Source organism: Cynocephalus volans, chromosome 12 (assembly GCF_027409185.1).
Source record: "Cynocephalus volans isolate mCynVol1 chromosome 12, mCynVol1.pri, whole genome shotgun sequence".
Lineage (NCBI taxonomy): Eukaryota > Metazoa > Chordata > Mammalia > Dermoptera > Cynocephalidae > Cynocephalus > Cynocephalus volans.
In genome coordinates, this window is record NC_084471.1 from 103,706,494 (window position 1) to 103,721,400 (window position 14,907).

Sequence of the window (14,907 nt, forward strand, 5' to 3'; positions counted from 1 at the left end):
GGAACAGGTATACCTTCGACTTGATGATTTCCATTCCTCTGGGTATATTCCCAACAGTGGGATGGCTGGGTCGTATGGTAGATCTATTTGCAATTGTTTAAGGAACCTCCATACCATTTTCCATAGAGGCTGCACCATTTTGCAGTCCCACCAACAATGTATGAGAGTTCCTTTCTCAATAGGGAAATCAGAGATGCCCTGAATAATTAACAAACACTCAAGGATGTTTCTTTTTCTTATATGTTTTGGGAACAGCCAGGAAATTGCATTCAACCTCCCAGGAGAGTGTTTCAGAGAGGAGAGGTGCTCATAAATTGTTCTGGCTGTCGTCGGGTTAGTAATCACATGGGAAAACTAGAACCCACTCCTCCTTTTAGGTGAGTAGCTGGCAATGGTCACCATGATTCTCACATAAGCTCCCGTGACTTTTCTTGACCCATGTCTTTAATTTGAGGTATAGATATGAGCATAGTCACTAATGCCAGACAGTACACTATACCAGATATAGCAATAATCTCCTTTCATAACTATGTTTTATGAAATAATGATGTGTTTTTAACACTATATTTATGTTCTTTGAGGGTAGGAAGAGACCTTGTTTCTATCTGCTATTATTTCTATATTACACTGGTATTCTAAACAATAAACACTCTGAAGGGCCACAGAGCATTCTTCTTCAAATATTCCACCTGGAATGATGTCTAAACAAAAACGTTGATGTTCAGGTGTGAGGTTCTGAGGCAGAAAGTGAGTGTTTATGCCGCAAATGCTAGTAGCTCTCTGGTAGGGTTTTCAGTTATTTAGGAGTGTCATATTATCATTGTGTCTTGTTATCATGCATACATGGAGATTTATTTGAGGCCTTTTGTAGCCTTGCTTTAGTAATACTATTCAAGACTGTGTTTGTCAGAGCATAAATTCCCTGAAGAGTAATCCCTGATGCATGGACCTGGGTAAGTAATGTTATTTGGTTGGTGATTTCAGGAAGCATAAATGAGGAAAGGGGAATATGAGACAAATAAGGTTAAAGCTAATGAAGTGGCAGCAAAGAATAGGTTACTGCTGTAGGCAACTGGGATTCAGTACCTTAAGATGTGCTGAGATGTCTTGCAGAAATCTAGGAGTTGTTCAAGGAAAGCCAGAGAAGCTTTGGTATTTATCCATTGATTCCTGTCCCTTATTGTTTGAGACTTGCTCCTTGACACAGTAAATTTCAGGCAATTCCTAGCTGCCTTACATAAGGTCTGAGAAAGTTCTCCAAACACTTGGCGCTAAGGAAAAGAAGGAAAGCACTAGCACAAAGCTGCTAGCAAATCAGAAGAAATCTACCAAGTCTGCAGACCAAGTCAGAGGTGGGCCAAAATGGTAAGAGATGAGGAGACAGATGGTTTGGTACAGTGATATGTGCAATAGCAAGTGACAGAAAAGCTGAAATAAAATATTAAGCATTATAACTTAGGCTAGTATGTTTACCACACCACAATAATAGGATGCTTTTCTCCCTAATATTTATGAATTAAATATGCAGTGTTCATATTGATGGTGAGGCTCAAGGTTTGAAAGTATCTCCTATCATATTTCTAATAGGGGTAAAACTGAGTTTAAAATCAGTACAAATAAAGGGTCAGGTTAACCCTCGGAAGAATTATAAATAATGTATGTTCATTCTGTTTTTGTTATTGGTGAACTTACCACATCTTAAATACTTTATAGTTCTAGGCTTGGGTATTCTCTTTCCTTTTACATAATGTACCTAAATGCATTGAGAGGTTTTCATTCTCAGTTGATTTTCAACAAGGGATTTAGTAGCACTATGTCAGTAACTGTAGTCAAAGCTCAAATAATTTTTTAAAAGATGCTCCTATAATCCTAATTGCTCAGGAAATTACAGGGTTTTAAGTGTTCTGTGCCAGAAACTGGGTGAAGAGACCAAATATACAAGTACATTTCTTATTATGGCACACACCTTAAACACTTCCTAGTTCTAAATTTGGATATTCCCTTTCCTCTCACATAATGTACTTAAACGCATTAAGAAAAGAACTTTCCGTACCTCTCCACAGGTCTTAACTATATGGCACAAGTACACACAAATCATATTTCTCAGCACAAAGGATTTATCCCAGTTATTTGAGAATCTAGCATAATGGAATATAATTATATCGAAAACATGCAGCTTGAAAAAATCTACAGGAATTATCACGGGCCAAATAGTGGTTTGGGGATTGACTTTGAGCCCTGAAACTCATGAGTATAACACTGCATTTCCTTTACAAAGTTACAAAAGTTTAATTCTTACCTAGAAGGATTTGCCAACCTGCATATTTTGGGGGGTTCCAAAATTGTAATTTAGATTAACACCATTTTTTATCATCCACAATGCCCCTGTGTTGCAGTTAGTATTTCTCTATTGAGACAATGCAGTGCATTTTTCACAATAAGGAATGGAAACATGAACAAGGGCTCATGACTGTCTACTGTGTTGCATGAGAAAAATACAAGTGTTTGTCTTTCTGTCCTGTAGTTTTTAAATACTTAATATTTGTACATATTTCTGCTGATGCTAACGTATCCGAAGACTTCTGAGCCCGAGGTACGTTTTAGAGTTATTCAAGACTCTTCCTCCTTTCAACCTCTTTCTCTTTTCTCCTCCTTCCTTTGAGTGGCAGCACAATCTTCTCAATTTGACAGACCGTTTATCTCAGTTGAGGATATCTGCAAAATTTTATCATCTCCTAGGATGATACTCAGCTGAGATTGTTTATTTCTATTTGCATATGGGGGTTTCCTTAAGCTTCAGGTCCATTCCCCAATTGTTGGTGTAGCTGTGGAGTTTGTGTCAGGCTTGTTGCTCCGTTTCCCTGTTTTTTTTTCTCCCTAATGAGTGCTGGAGCAGGGGTGGGGGGAGGAGAATCTAAGACTATCCACTCAGTTGAGTTTCAGAAGAATTGGAGAGATTTGTAAAATTAAAATACAGTGGGTGTTGGGATGAAGGGGTCTGACAAACTGTTCACACATCTGTGGACAATTTCTTTCTTTGGATATAATGTTTGTAACTTAAAGTATCAAACTTTTGCCACTTTCCTTGTTGTATTGTTGGTAATGAATGTTCATTTTTACGTTTTGTAAATATTTTGTTAATATTGTGAATAGGTTTTCGGATAGAGTAAATTTTATGGGCAATTATATTCTGCCTAATTAATCTAGAATTTCTATGCTAATTAATTTTTTTCAAAAATAATTTTATTTAGATACATGGTGCAGTGCTATTTATTAAGGTTACACCATTTTTTTTTTACATTAAGTTCTTGATATATCTAGGATTGATTTTTATATGGATTAATTGAATATCCAGTTTTGTAATACTCTGTTGGGATAAAAATTCTCTCCTGCTCGTTTTACTTTATAGACTTTTTGCCACACTGTCCATACATGCTACCCCTGTCTACACCATGGTCCTGTACAATGATGGGCCTTTTTCTGATTTCCCAATTCTGTTCAATTGATGTGTTTGTCCCTTCTTGTGTCAATTTCACATTGTCTCAATAACTCTAGCTTTATCATTCTTAATATTTCATAGCTCAGGTCATTTTCAAGAGTCTCTTACTTATTTTCATCATTTGCATTTCGTATATACATATTAGGATTACTGTCAAGTTCTAAAATCTCCTCTAGTAATATTTTGATTGGAAAAGCATGAAGCATGTAGGTCAATTTGGCACAATTGGCAGTTAAACAACACTGAGTTGTATAACCCAGGAACGTAGTATTTCTAGCAATGTATTTAGGACTCCTATAACATTTTAAATAAAGTATTAATTTTCTTTTTTTAAGGTAAGTTCAGTCTATTTTTTATAATGTATTCTATCAAGTTATGAAATTTTCCCTCTATTTTATTTTTTTATTATCTTTGACCATTCTTAGTGGTATTATTTCTCCATTTATTCAAATGCCAATTATTTTTTAATTTAATTTGATAATATGGTGAATTTATTTAAAGGTTTCCCTAATTAAATTTCTCAGCCAAACATGAGATTAACACAACTTAAAGGTAGTCTGTTATAATTATTATATATTTAAAATTGGATAGCAATGACATTAATATTATTTACAATTTTGTATCTATGTAAATACAATGGTGGTTCTACAATAGTGCTTTTTATTATAACATTTTTTTAAAAAAATCAGTGTTTTGCTGGCCTCCTAGGATGAATTGCATTCTAGTTCTCATTTTTTAAACTCTGGAAGACTTTGTACAGAATATAGATGACCATTTTTCATGAAAGTTTGGAAGTATCTGTCTTTAAAAAAAATTGAAAAGGGAAATAGCAGAGGTAGAGGAAAAGCAATCTTCAAATTACAATTGTTAATTCAAACTATTTGATACTTGATGGAAGATGAAATAAAGATATAAGAATAGTATTTAAAGTCAAATATAGTAACTATACTCCTTTCTTATCAATGCCATGTCCAATTGGATTTATCCAGATCAAATAATTCTTTGTCTTCTTCATGTCCACCTTAAGTAAAATTTGAATACTTTAGAGTAATCACACAATATCTCATTTCTCTTATTTCTTATTACATTCCTTTTCATTCATCTATATTCTTCATAAAAAGATACTGTTTGCCCACCCCTGTTAGCCTTCCCTATAGTAGAGTGATATTTCTAATTGTTGAATAAGTATAGTTGTAGGTAATTTACCTGATAATTTCAAGTGGTAAATTAACAAATATAATTAAGTAAATTGTTACTTGTCTTAAAATAAGCCAGACAAAAAATATAACTGTAACCTTAAACACATCATTTCAACCTTACCATATTGTTAAGGTAAAAAAATATATATATATGTAGGAATGCCTGCTTGTCACTCATTGTCAGACTGAATAAACTATAGATGCATAAATTACATGATATTTAACATAGAAAAAAAATCAGAAAGTTTGCACTCAAGAGTTGAAGTTTGCATACACTATTCTAGAGGAAATGAGTAAGTTGCTTATTGGGTTGTTTGTATGTTATGTAGAGTGGGGATGTTGGGAACTCCTACAACCCAGCTAAATGACTTCCTATCATTACAAAACACCATTAAACAATGCTTAAAACACATGAAAGCACAGTGGAGTGAGAATACAATATTAAAGATCAAATGGATAATGGAATGAGAATATCATTTAGATATGTGGAGTTGTAATGAGAAGTAAGTCAAAGTCTGTTATATAAGTTAACCATGGTTTCTATGATTGAGACAGAAGCTAAGGGGTGAGAAGGAAAGGGTTCCTGCTTTTTATTATAATTTCCTCTAATAACTGGATTTGGTATAACCAATTATATAGATTTTTAAATAAAAGAACATTTTTTTATATAATATATCAGGATTACCACTCTACACCAAAGTTTTTCTATGGTATGTTGCTGACAGAATCAACAAGCAACTGTATACACCTTGTAATGATAACCAGTATGTGACACAAAAATAAAATGGCTGCTATGTAGCTCATGCTGTAATGGTTTCTAAATTTGGTTCTGGGTTCAATAGCAGAAGCGAGTCTTATTTTAAATTACATTATCAAAAAGAAAAAAAAAAGACATATGTTGCATATAATGATTTGAATACTACAAATTCCATAGGTGATATCACCTGAAATCCAATGAGTTTGGATTCTTCCCAGAGTAAGACTAATTAATGGCCTGGATGGACGAACAGAATACAACACTGCTGAACGATTTCATTCTCATGGGAATCACAGACCGTCGTGAGCTGCAGGCTCCCTTCTTTGGTCTGTTCCTCATCATCTATGTAACCGCAATGGTGGGCAACTTGGGCATGATCATTCTCACCAAGATGGATGACAAGCTCCAGACACCAATGTACTTTTTTCTCAGACATCTGGCTTTCATTGATCTTGGCTATTCAACATCTGTGGGACCCAAAATGTTGGTAAATTTTGTAGCTAATCAAAACAGAATCCCCTTCAGTTGGTGTGCTGCACAGCTAGCTTTCTTCATCATGTTCATCACTAGTGAAATTTTTATTCTATCTGCAATGGCCTATGACCGGTATGTGGCCATCTGTGACCCTCTGCTTTACACAGTAGTCATGTCACAAAGAGTATGCTGGGTGCTCGTAGCAGTCCCCTATCTCTACAGTGCCTTTCTCTCACTGCTAACCACCATAAAAATTTTTATTTCATCCTTCTGTGGCTATAATGTCATTGGTCATTTCTACTGTGACAGTCTTCCCTTGTTAACTTTGCTGTGCTCAAGCACACATGAAATTGAGCTGATAATATTGGTCTTTTCAGCATTTAACTTGGTTTCGTCTCTTCTGATAGTCCTTGTGTCCTACATACTGATCCTTGTGGCCATCTTCAGGATGAACTCTGCAGAGGGCAGGTGCAAGGCCTTCTCCACCTGTGGATCTCACCTGATTGTGGTAGTTGTATTATATGGGACTCTGCTCTTTATGTATGTGCAGCCCCAGTCCAGTCATTCCTTTGATACAGATAAAATGGCCTCTGTATTTTACACTCTGGTAATACCCATGCTGAATCCCATGATCTACAGCTTGAGGAACAAAGAGGTCAAAGGTGCCCTGCACAGGTTATGTAAAAGTCTGTGCAAACATCCTATTTAAAGTTCAGTATAGAATGAATATGCAATAAATTAGGTTACAGACCACTGTTTGATAAGCCTTTAGAAAGCAGTAATGTGTGAAAGGCATGGGAAACTAGAAATGTATTCCTTGTTTCAAGAATTTCTTGCTTTCAACATACAGATGATCAAGTGCTAATCATCCTTTTGATCTCCACTTTGATTTTTTCCCAAGTTCAGTGTAAGTACCTAAAGTCTGGATAACTGTTCTTACATTGCCAAATACATAAAAATAGAAGGGAAGCCTTTTGTGTCCATCTTCTATTAAACTGTTTTATTTTTTTTTTATTAAAGACATTCTTGTATCTTCAAAAATATCTTTCCCTTATGTCTTAACCCTGTTTGAATCCCACTGGAATACTCACATATAGACGATTGCAGTTACTGCTTTATGCGCTGGGCATATACACAGCAGAGAATAATACTCTAAAATAACTGCCTTAATGACACTTTAACTAAATCTCCCTTATGGCAAGTGGCATCTCAGATTTCTGTGGAAATATGTTATTGATCTCCTGCTCTCTAATATATATGCATTGCATGCATATATTATAATATATACATAAATATATTAATATGTATATTGAAAAGCAAAAATAAAAGTATAATTATATTCAAGGGGCATAATTGTGTACATAAAAATCGAAAAGTTTCTATAAGCTAAAACTTTAGAAATATTAATTGAAATTTGAAATTTGCAAGGTTGATGGATATAAGGTTATCAAATAAAAGATCAATTATTTTGCTATACACTAGCCAGAAACAAGTGAAAATTACATTTAAAAATATCGGTTACAGTAGTAACAAAAACTTTAAAAAACTTAGGGAAAAACCTAATGGATTCTCATGACTTCACTGCTTTAAGTACAAAAATATTATTAAGTTATTAAAGAGTACATAAATGAAGCAATACACCATGTCCACGGGTGGCAAGAAATAAATTTAAAGAAGTTCATTCTTGCTAAATTTCCCAATAGATTTAATGTAGTAACAATCAAAATTCCAACAGTATTTTTAAATACTCAAGTTGATACCAAAATTTATTTTGATAGGCTAAGTATGTACAATATCCAAGTCAATATCTTGACAGAAAGAATCTGAAGGACTTCCAATACAGATGTCAATAGTATAAATAAATATTTATTATTTTTAAAATTGTGGCATCAGTTCATGCACAAACAGATATAAAAATAAAATAAATTAAAACAAAGTCCAGAAACAGACTACCATGTAAAATTTCACTTGATTCAAAAGAAAATTTCCACTGCAATGTATTCATGAAAGAATGGTTTTCTCAATAAACCAACCTAGTTCGAGTAGTTTTTCTATGTGAAACGGTGAACCTTAATTATTTACTTTCACCACATACAAAATTAATTGATGATATGTATTTTAGGTAATGCATGTTAAATAGCCTAGTTAGCAATGCCACAAAGTATACTCAAACCAAAACATCATGTTGCATACCCTAAATGTGTACAATTTTTTGTTTCAATTAAAAACATAAAAAGTTTGAAAAATAAAAATTGAAAATTAATTGAAATTTATTATGAATAAAAACGTTCATAGAAGAACCACAAAGTGTCTGAAAGAAAAGTAAAATACCACCTTCATGACTTAGGATTAACAAGATTTCTTAAACAGGATGCAAAAATAATAACACTAAAATATAGATAAATAACACTGTATTTGGGGGAAAAATACCTAAACTTTTATTTATCAATGTACAGTATAGGAGAATGAAAAGGCAATTAGTATATACACAACCAGCAAAGCACTGACCAATTAAAAGAAACAGTAAACTAAAGAAAACATGGACAATGTCTAACACATAAAATCAGTCAACCTACAAGTAAAAAAGAGCAAATGACCTGAACAAATCCTTCACTAAAAAGATATCAAAGCAGTCAAAATGAATATCAAAAAAAGTTAACTAAATTTATTTAAAAAACATTAATCATTAGATAAATGCAAGTTAAGACCATAGTGGGATATCACTATGCACTAATCAGGGTGGCTAACATTCAGAAGTTTGTTTTACTGAGCAAAGAAGAAATAAAATGCTCTTTGTTAGCAGGTGACATGATGGTCTAAGTAGAAAATCCAAAAGAACTAACAAAAACAAAAAACAAAGCAAAAAAGTCCACTTCCTGGAACTAATAAGTGATTTACCAATGTTGCAGTATACAAGGTTGAAATACAAACATCAGTATTGTTCCTATATATCTGCAATGAACAAGTGGAATTTGAAATTAAAACTGATTGTGTTTATATTTACATTAGCACCCCATAGAAATAAAAAAACTTTGGTAGAAATCGAACAATGTCTGTATAATATCTATATGAAGAAAGCTACAAACCTACTATGAAAGAAATCTCTATAAATAATTAAGAGTTATTCCACATCCATGGATCAGAAGACTCAATATTTTCAACACTAAAGATGTCAGTTTTTCCCAAATAGATCTATAGATACAATCCCAGCCTAAATCTCTCTTTTACTTTTGGAATTTTGAAAGCTGATTGTAATTTTTTTTTTTCAGAAAAGTAACAAAGAAATTATGAAGAAGGAGAATAAGATTTGAAGGAATTACACTACCAGATATCATGGCCTTTTATGAAGATCTAGTAAGACAGAAAAAATGGTATTTTTGTAAGGACAAATAGACCAATCACTGGAACACAATAGTGATTCCAGAAACAGATTCATACATATACTATCTATGATTTATGATAAGAGCATCATTATTTTCCAAAAAGAGAAAGGATGATAAATGGTATTGGGTAATTTGTATATGTATTCTGAAAAGAAAAACAGAATCTGGAGACCTACCTTACACCCTATTCAGAATCAATTCCAGTTAAATTGGAAATCTAACTGCGAGATACTAACAATAAATATTTTAGAAAAAACACGGGAGACATCTCTGTGATATTGAATAATGTACACAATTTTAAATAGAATACACGTAGAAATAACCAGATTAAACTAAAGAAACTAAAGATAAATTGAAATATTTTAGAAAGTGTTGTTCATTGTACTGGATTGAATTATCTCCCCAGAACTCACTTAAACTTGAATTGTGTCCCCCCACATTTTATGTTTTAGAACCTCCGCCCAGTGACTGTTAATAGGGTGGGAAATCCTATTACGGTAGTTGAAAGGTTGAGCCTTGAAGAGGTGATTAGCTTGTAGAACCATCCTATGGTGAATGGATTAAAAATGGTGGTCATGGGCATGGTTCCAAGGGCTTTAAAGGAAGTGAGAGGACAGTCTATCTCTCTCTTCTCCACCATTTCTTGCAATGTGCTACCATCTTTGAAGCCACTCAGTTCCAGGTATTTTGTTATAAGCAACACAAACAGACTACTACATTCATCAAAATTATCAGTGTCAAAAGGGCAACACTTACAGTGGGAGAGGATATTTTTGACAAACCTACACAATCAGACATATATATCTGACAGAGGAATTATGATGAAAATTTAAAGATAATTCTTACAAACCAACAAATAATTGACTTAAAACACAATAGAAATTTAGAGAGAAGACACAAATGAGGACTTTTCATAGAAAATATATAAATAGCCATTAAATAATTTAAAAGTTCTCAGTCATTTTCAGCATTAGGATAATAAACATTAAAACAAAGGTGATCCCCAGGCCATCTAGTATAGCTAAAAATAAAACAGCAAAAAATATTAAGTCACAACAAAGATATTTAGCAATCATAACTATCATGTTCTGCAGGTGGGAAAGCACCTTGATAAAACTACTAGGCTGTATTTACTAATGCTGAATACACATATCCTAAGTCTTAGCAATTTCAGTCTGATTAATATACTCAAACAGAAATGGAGGTATATGTTCATTAAAACATGCAATAGATTATTTGTAATATCAATATTCATAAAACCACCAAATTAGAACCAATTCTAACATTCAATAATAGTTTAGTGGATAACATATTTGTGGTATATTCATAAATTTAACTGTACACAGAAATGAGAATAAGCAATCTAGAACTACCTGTAACAGTATATAAAGTGTAAGAACCCAGACACATGCACACAAATAACTTGTTTTGAATTCATTCAGATAAAGCAACAAAAATAGCTAAAGTTAGGCTGTTAGAAGTCAGAATACTGGTTGTACATTTGCGGGTACACGAGGAGCAGTACATGTTGGAAAGGAGAATGAAGGATTTCTCTGGGGTGCTGGTAATGTTTTATTTTGTTATTGTTGCTGTTTCATCTGCATTCTAGTTCCATAGGTTTGATAAGTTTGTAAAAAATATAACGTGTGCATTTGTTCATATGTATATTACACTTTGATCATAAATTTTAAACACCAAAAAAATAGGGAGAAACAGCTCCACATAAATATTATTTTCTCCTGTGAATGTTTAAAACAGTGCAATGGGCAGTGTTTCAGCATTCCTCCGTTGTGTCCCCAGCCACCACCACTTGCAGCAACATGGATGAACTTAGAGAAAATTATATTAAGTGAAATATCAGGCACAGAAAAAGAATACCACATGTTCTCACTTATTTGTGGGAGCTAATAAAAATATATAAATAAATATACAAACAAATGGGGAGAGGGGAAGAAGACACAATGATCACAACAATTCCTTAACTTGTTAAGACAAGTGAACAGATATGATGTAGAAGGGGCGGAGGGAGAGGGAGGGGGAAAAGAGACAGGAAAATCAGGTACATTGTATATTGATGAATTAAAATAAAATGTAAAAAACCCCACTGTATTAAAAAGAGACTATTAAGAGTTATAAGAACTAAAAATTAGTCCTACAGTTACTGTAAAATATTTTATTTCCAGATCCTTTGGTTGCAGTAGAGAAGACAACTGAGAGGAGCTATGGAAAGTATCTGTCATTACTTGTATGGGAATATAAAGTTGGTCTGTGTAATTAGCAGATATCCTTTTGGCTTTGTATGAAGCTTTCAAATGCTTTAGGTATAGTTAACAAATTGCGCACCTTCTCCTTAGGGACAGTTTTTAAGGAGGAAAGAAATCCATAAATTATTCTTATTGTGTTAATGTTAGGAACACATGGGGAGCACAGACAAATTCCTGAGTAGAGATGAGTAGACTACACCTGTTTCTGTGACTACATCTCAGCATTCCAGTGACGCTTCATGGCTCTGTCTTCCTTTAACCTTGAGTCTCTAACACCTGATCTAAGCAACTTAGCCACAGCTTGAACAGTGTGCTTTGATAACTGAAGTTTGTGGGTTAGTTAGTACAATGTTCTATGTGTCTTTATCATAATCTTTGGTCAAAGCTAGACATTGGTTTCTATGTAGTTAGTGGATACTTTTTAAAAATAAAAACAAAAACAAAAAGCCAGCTTCTGAAAAAGTTGTTAGAATTGTTAGGAAACCCCACCCTCAAGTTCTTAGAATTTTTATGATTATTTTCTTTCACTTTGATCCTCAGCCAAGATATAAAACATGATATTATTATTTATAGTTCATCGGATTTGTTTCAGAATTTTATTTATTTAATTTTTATTTTTTTATTTTTTTAAATTTTCTTTTGTCGATATATATTGTGGCTGATTATTGCTCCCCATCACCAAAACCTCCCTCCCTCCACCCTCCCCCCCTCCCCCCCAACAATGTCCTTTCTGTTTGCTTGTCGTATCAACTTCAAGTAATTGTGGTTGTTATATCTTCTTCCCCCCCACCCCCGGTTTTGTGTGTGTGTGTGTGTGTGTGTGTGTGTGTGTGTGTGAGTGTGTGTGTGTGTGTGTGTTTGTGTGTGTGTGTGGATTTATATATTAATTTTTAGCTCCCACCAATAAGTGAGAACATGTGGTATTTCTCTTTCTGTGCCTGACTTGTTTCACTTAATATAATTCTCTCAAGGTCCATCCATGTTGTTACAAATGTAGGCATTTCTCTAAGGAAGATATACAAATGGCCAACAGACATATGAAAAAATGCTCAACATCACTCAGCATCCGGGAAATGCAAATCAAAACCACACTGAGATACCATCTAACCCCAGTTAGGATGGCTAAAATCCAAAAGACCCTGAACGATAAATGCTGGCGAGGTTGTGGAGAAAAAGGAACTCTCATACACTGTTGGTGGGACTGCAAAATGGTGCAGCCTCTATGGAAAATGGTATGGAGGTTCCTCAAACAATTGCAGATAGATCTACCATACGACCCAGCTATCCCACTGCTGGGAATATACCCAGAGGAATGGAAATCATCAAGTCGAAGGTATACTTGTTTCAGAATTTTAAACTCATATCATAACATGCCATAGTGCTTTCCTGTTACCTCTAAATTAAAGTGATTACATCAATATTTTTAAGATCTATGCATTTTCTGTTCCAAACATTCCATGTGTATTTCATGTTTCCCAAATTTACTAGTATTACTGAGGGAATCGATGTCATTTGCAAGACATCACTTTTAGTTGAAGGTGTGGTCAAAATAAAATACTAAAACATCTATTTTGTTTCGTAGTGCTTCGATCACACCATAATATCTGATTAATAAGAGGATTGCTAATACTGTTTACCTGCAAGACTTAGAGAGGTTTTGAAATGCCATCAAATTGTCCCTTGAATGATAAAATGCACATCTGGTAAATGTCAGAACTAAGATTAAAACTGGCACAAATATGGGTTTAAGAACAGTCCTTTCAAATTTACAAAGCAGGAAAATGTATTGTGCTTAAAATTGAGGTGACCTTTCTTTGGTATCTCTTTCTAAGGTGCTTTTGTTCCACTCTAAAATTATTTTGTTATTTAAGTAAATGCATATTTTATTGAGTTCTTTTTGTACAGTACATTTATTTTGAATTATTTTAATGTTGGAAGCCAGGGACAGGAGGCAGCAGGGCCGAAAATATGCTTTACCTTCTCTAACCTCTTTACTTGGTCAATTTTTGTGTAAATATAAATAAAACAATGTAAAAAGAATTTAGTGCTTTACATAGAACGCTAGAAATGGTTAGAGAAATAGCTCATATCTTTTCTCACCAATAGGGAAACCAGTATCTACTAGCATATATTTTAAAAAGAACATACCAATTCATTCTCTCATTTATTTAGTCAGATATAGTTTATAATGCTTTTTTATGCCCACTAAAATATCAAAATACATGTGTCTTCAGAACTAATTAAGTGTTCCTGAATAAGTCAAAAATGTGTCTATAGTGGGCAGGATAGGATATCAGAAAGCCATTATTTTATAAACCATCAATGATGTGAGATAATGGTAGGTTGCTCTTGGATTGGAAGAATTAACATTGTAAAAATGTCCTTAGTACCCAAAACAATCTATAGGTAACACTTGCACACTGTTGGTGGCCATTACAGCCATTACGGAAAACAATATGGAGGTTTCTCAAAAAGCTATAAATAGAAGTAGCGATGATCCAGCAATTCCACTACTGGGTACTTATCCAAAGCAATGGAAATTATCATACCAAAGAGATTTCTGCACCCCAATTTTTCATTGCAGCACTGTTCACAATAGCCAAGATATAGAATCAATCTAGCTGTCCATCAACAGATAAATTGATAAAATAAAAGTGGGATATACACACCATAGAATACTACCCACCCATGCAAAGGAATGAAAATCCTGTCATTTGTGGCAACATGGATGATCCTAGAAGACATTATGTTAAGTAAAATAAATCAGGCATAGAAACATAAATACCACATGTACTAGCTCAAATGTGGGAGTTAAAAATTATAATAATAATAATAAGTAAAACTTGTAGAAGTAACAAATAGAATTTGTGGTTACTAGAAGTTGTGAAGAGGAGAATAGAGGCGGCAGAAGGAGAGTTTGGTTAATGGACACAAAATTACAGCTAGATAAGAAAAATAAATTCTAGTGGTGTACAGTAGTTCTAGTTTTCTATAATTAACAATAATTTACCATATGCTCCCTAGTGGCCAGAAGAGCAGTTCAAATATTTGCATCACAGGGAAATTGTAATTTTTATCAATGATGAATATGCGAACGACCTTGATGGGAATATCACACATTGTGTATATGCATTGAAATATAGCTCTCTACCCCATATATTTGTACAATCAATACATTTCAATAAAAAAATAAATTCCTTTAAAAATTTCATGAAATTCAAATTTCAGTGTCCTAAACAAAGTTTTATTGGAAAAAAAGATCATTTTTTTTAGTGTTTTATTCTTTTAGATGTAATTTTAAATGGAATTGTTTTCTTAATTTTCTTTTTTG

At 33.5% G+C, this 14,907-nt stretch overlaps 1 protein-coding gene across 1 annotated transcript; it reads left to right on the forward strand.

Moving 5' to 3' along the window:
- Positions 1–5,696: 5,696 nt before the first annotated feature.
- LOC134360878 (olfactory receptor 8K3-like) lies at positions 5,697–6,638 on the forward strand. The gene has a single exon (XM_063075744.1). It carries the CDS (start codon positions 5,697–5,699, stop codon positions 6,636–6,638), a length of 942 nt encoding a protein of 313 aa, XP_062931814.1.
- The last annotated feature ends 8,269 nt before the right edge of the window (positions 6,639–14,907 follow it).

Bases quoted from the DNA above. Each gene is read 5' to 3' on its own strand.
- LOC134360878 (XM_063075744.1), top strand. From the start codon at position 5,697: ATGGACGAACAGAATACAACACTGCTGAACGATTTCATTCTCATGGGA.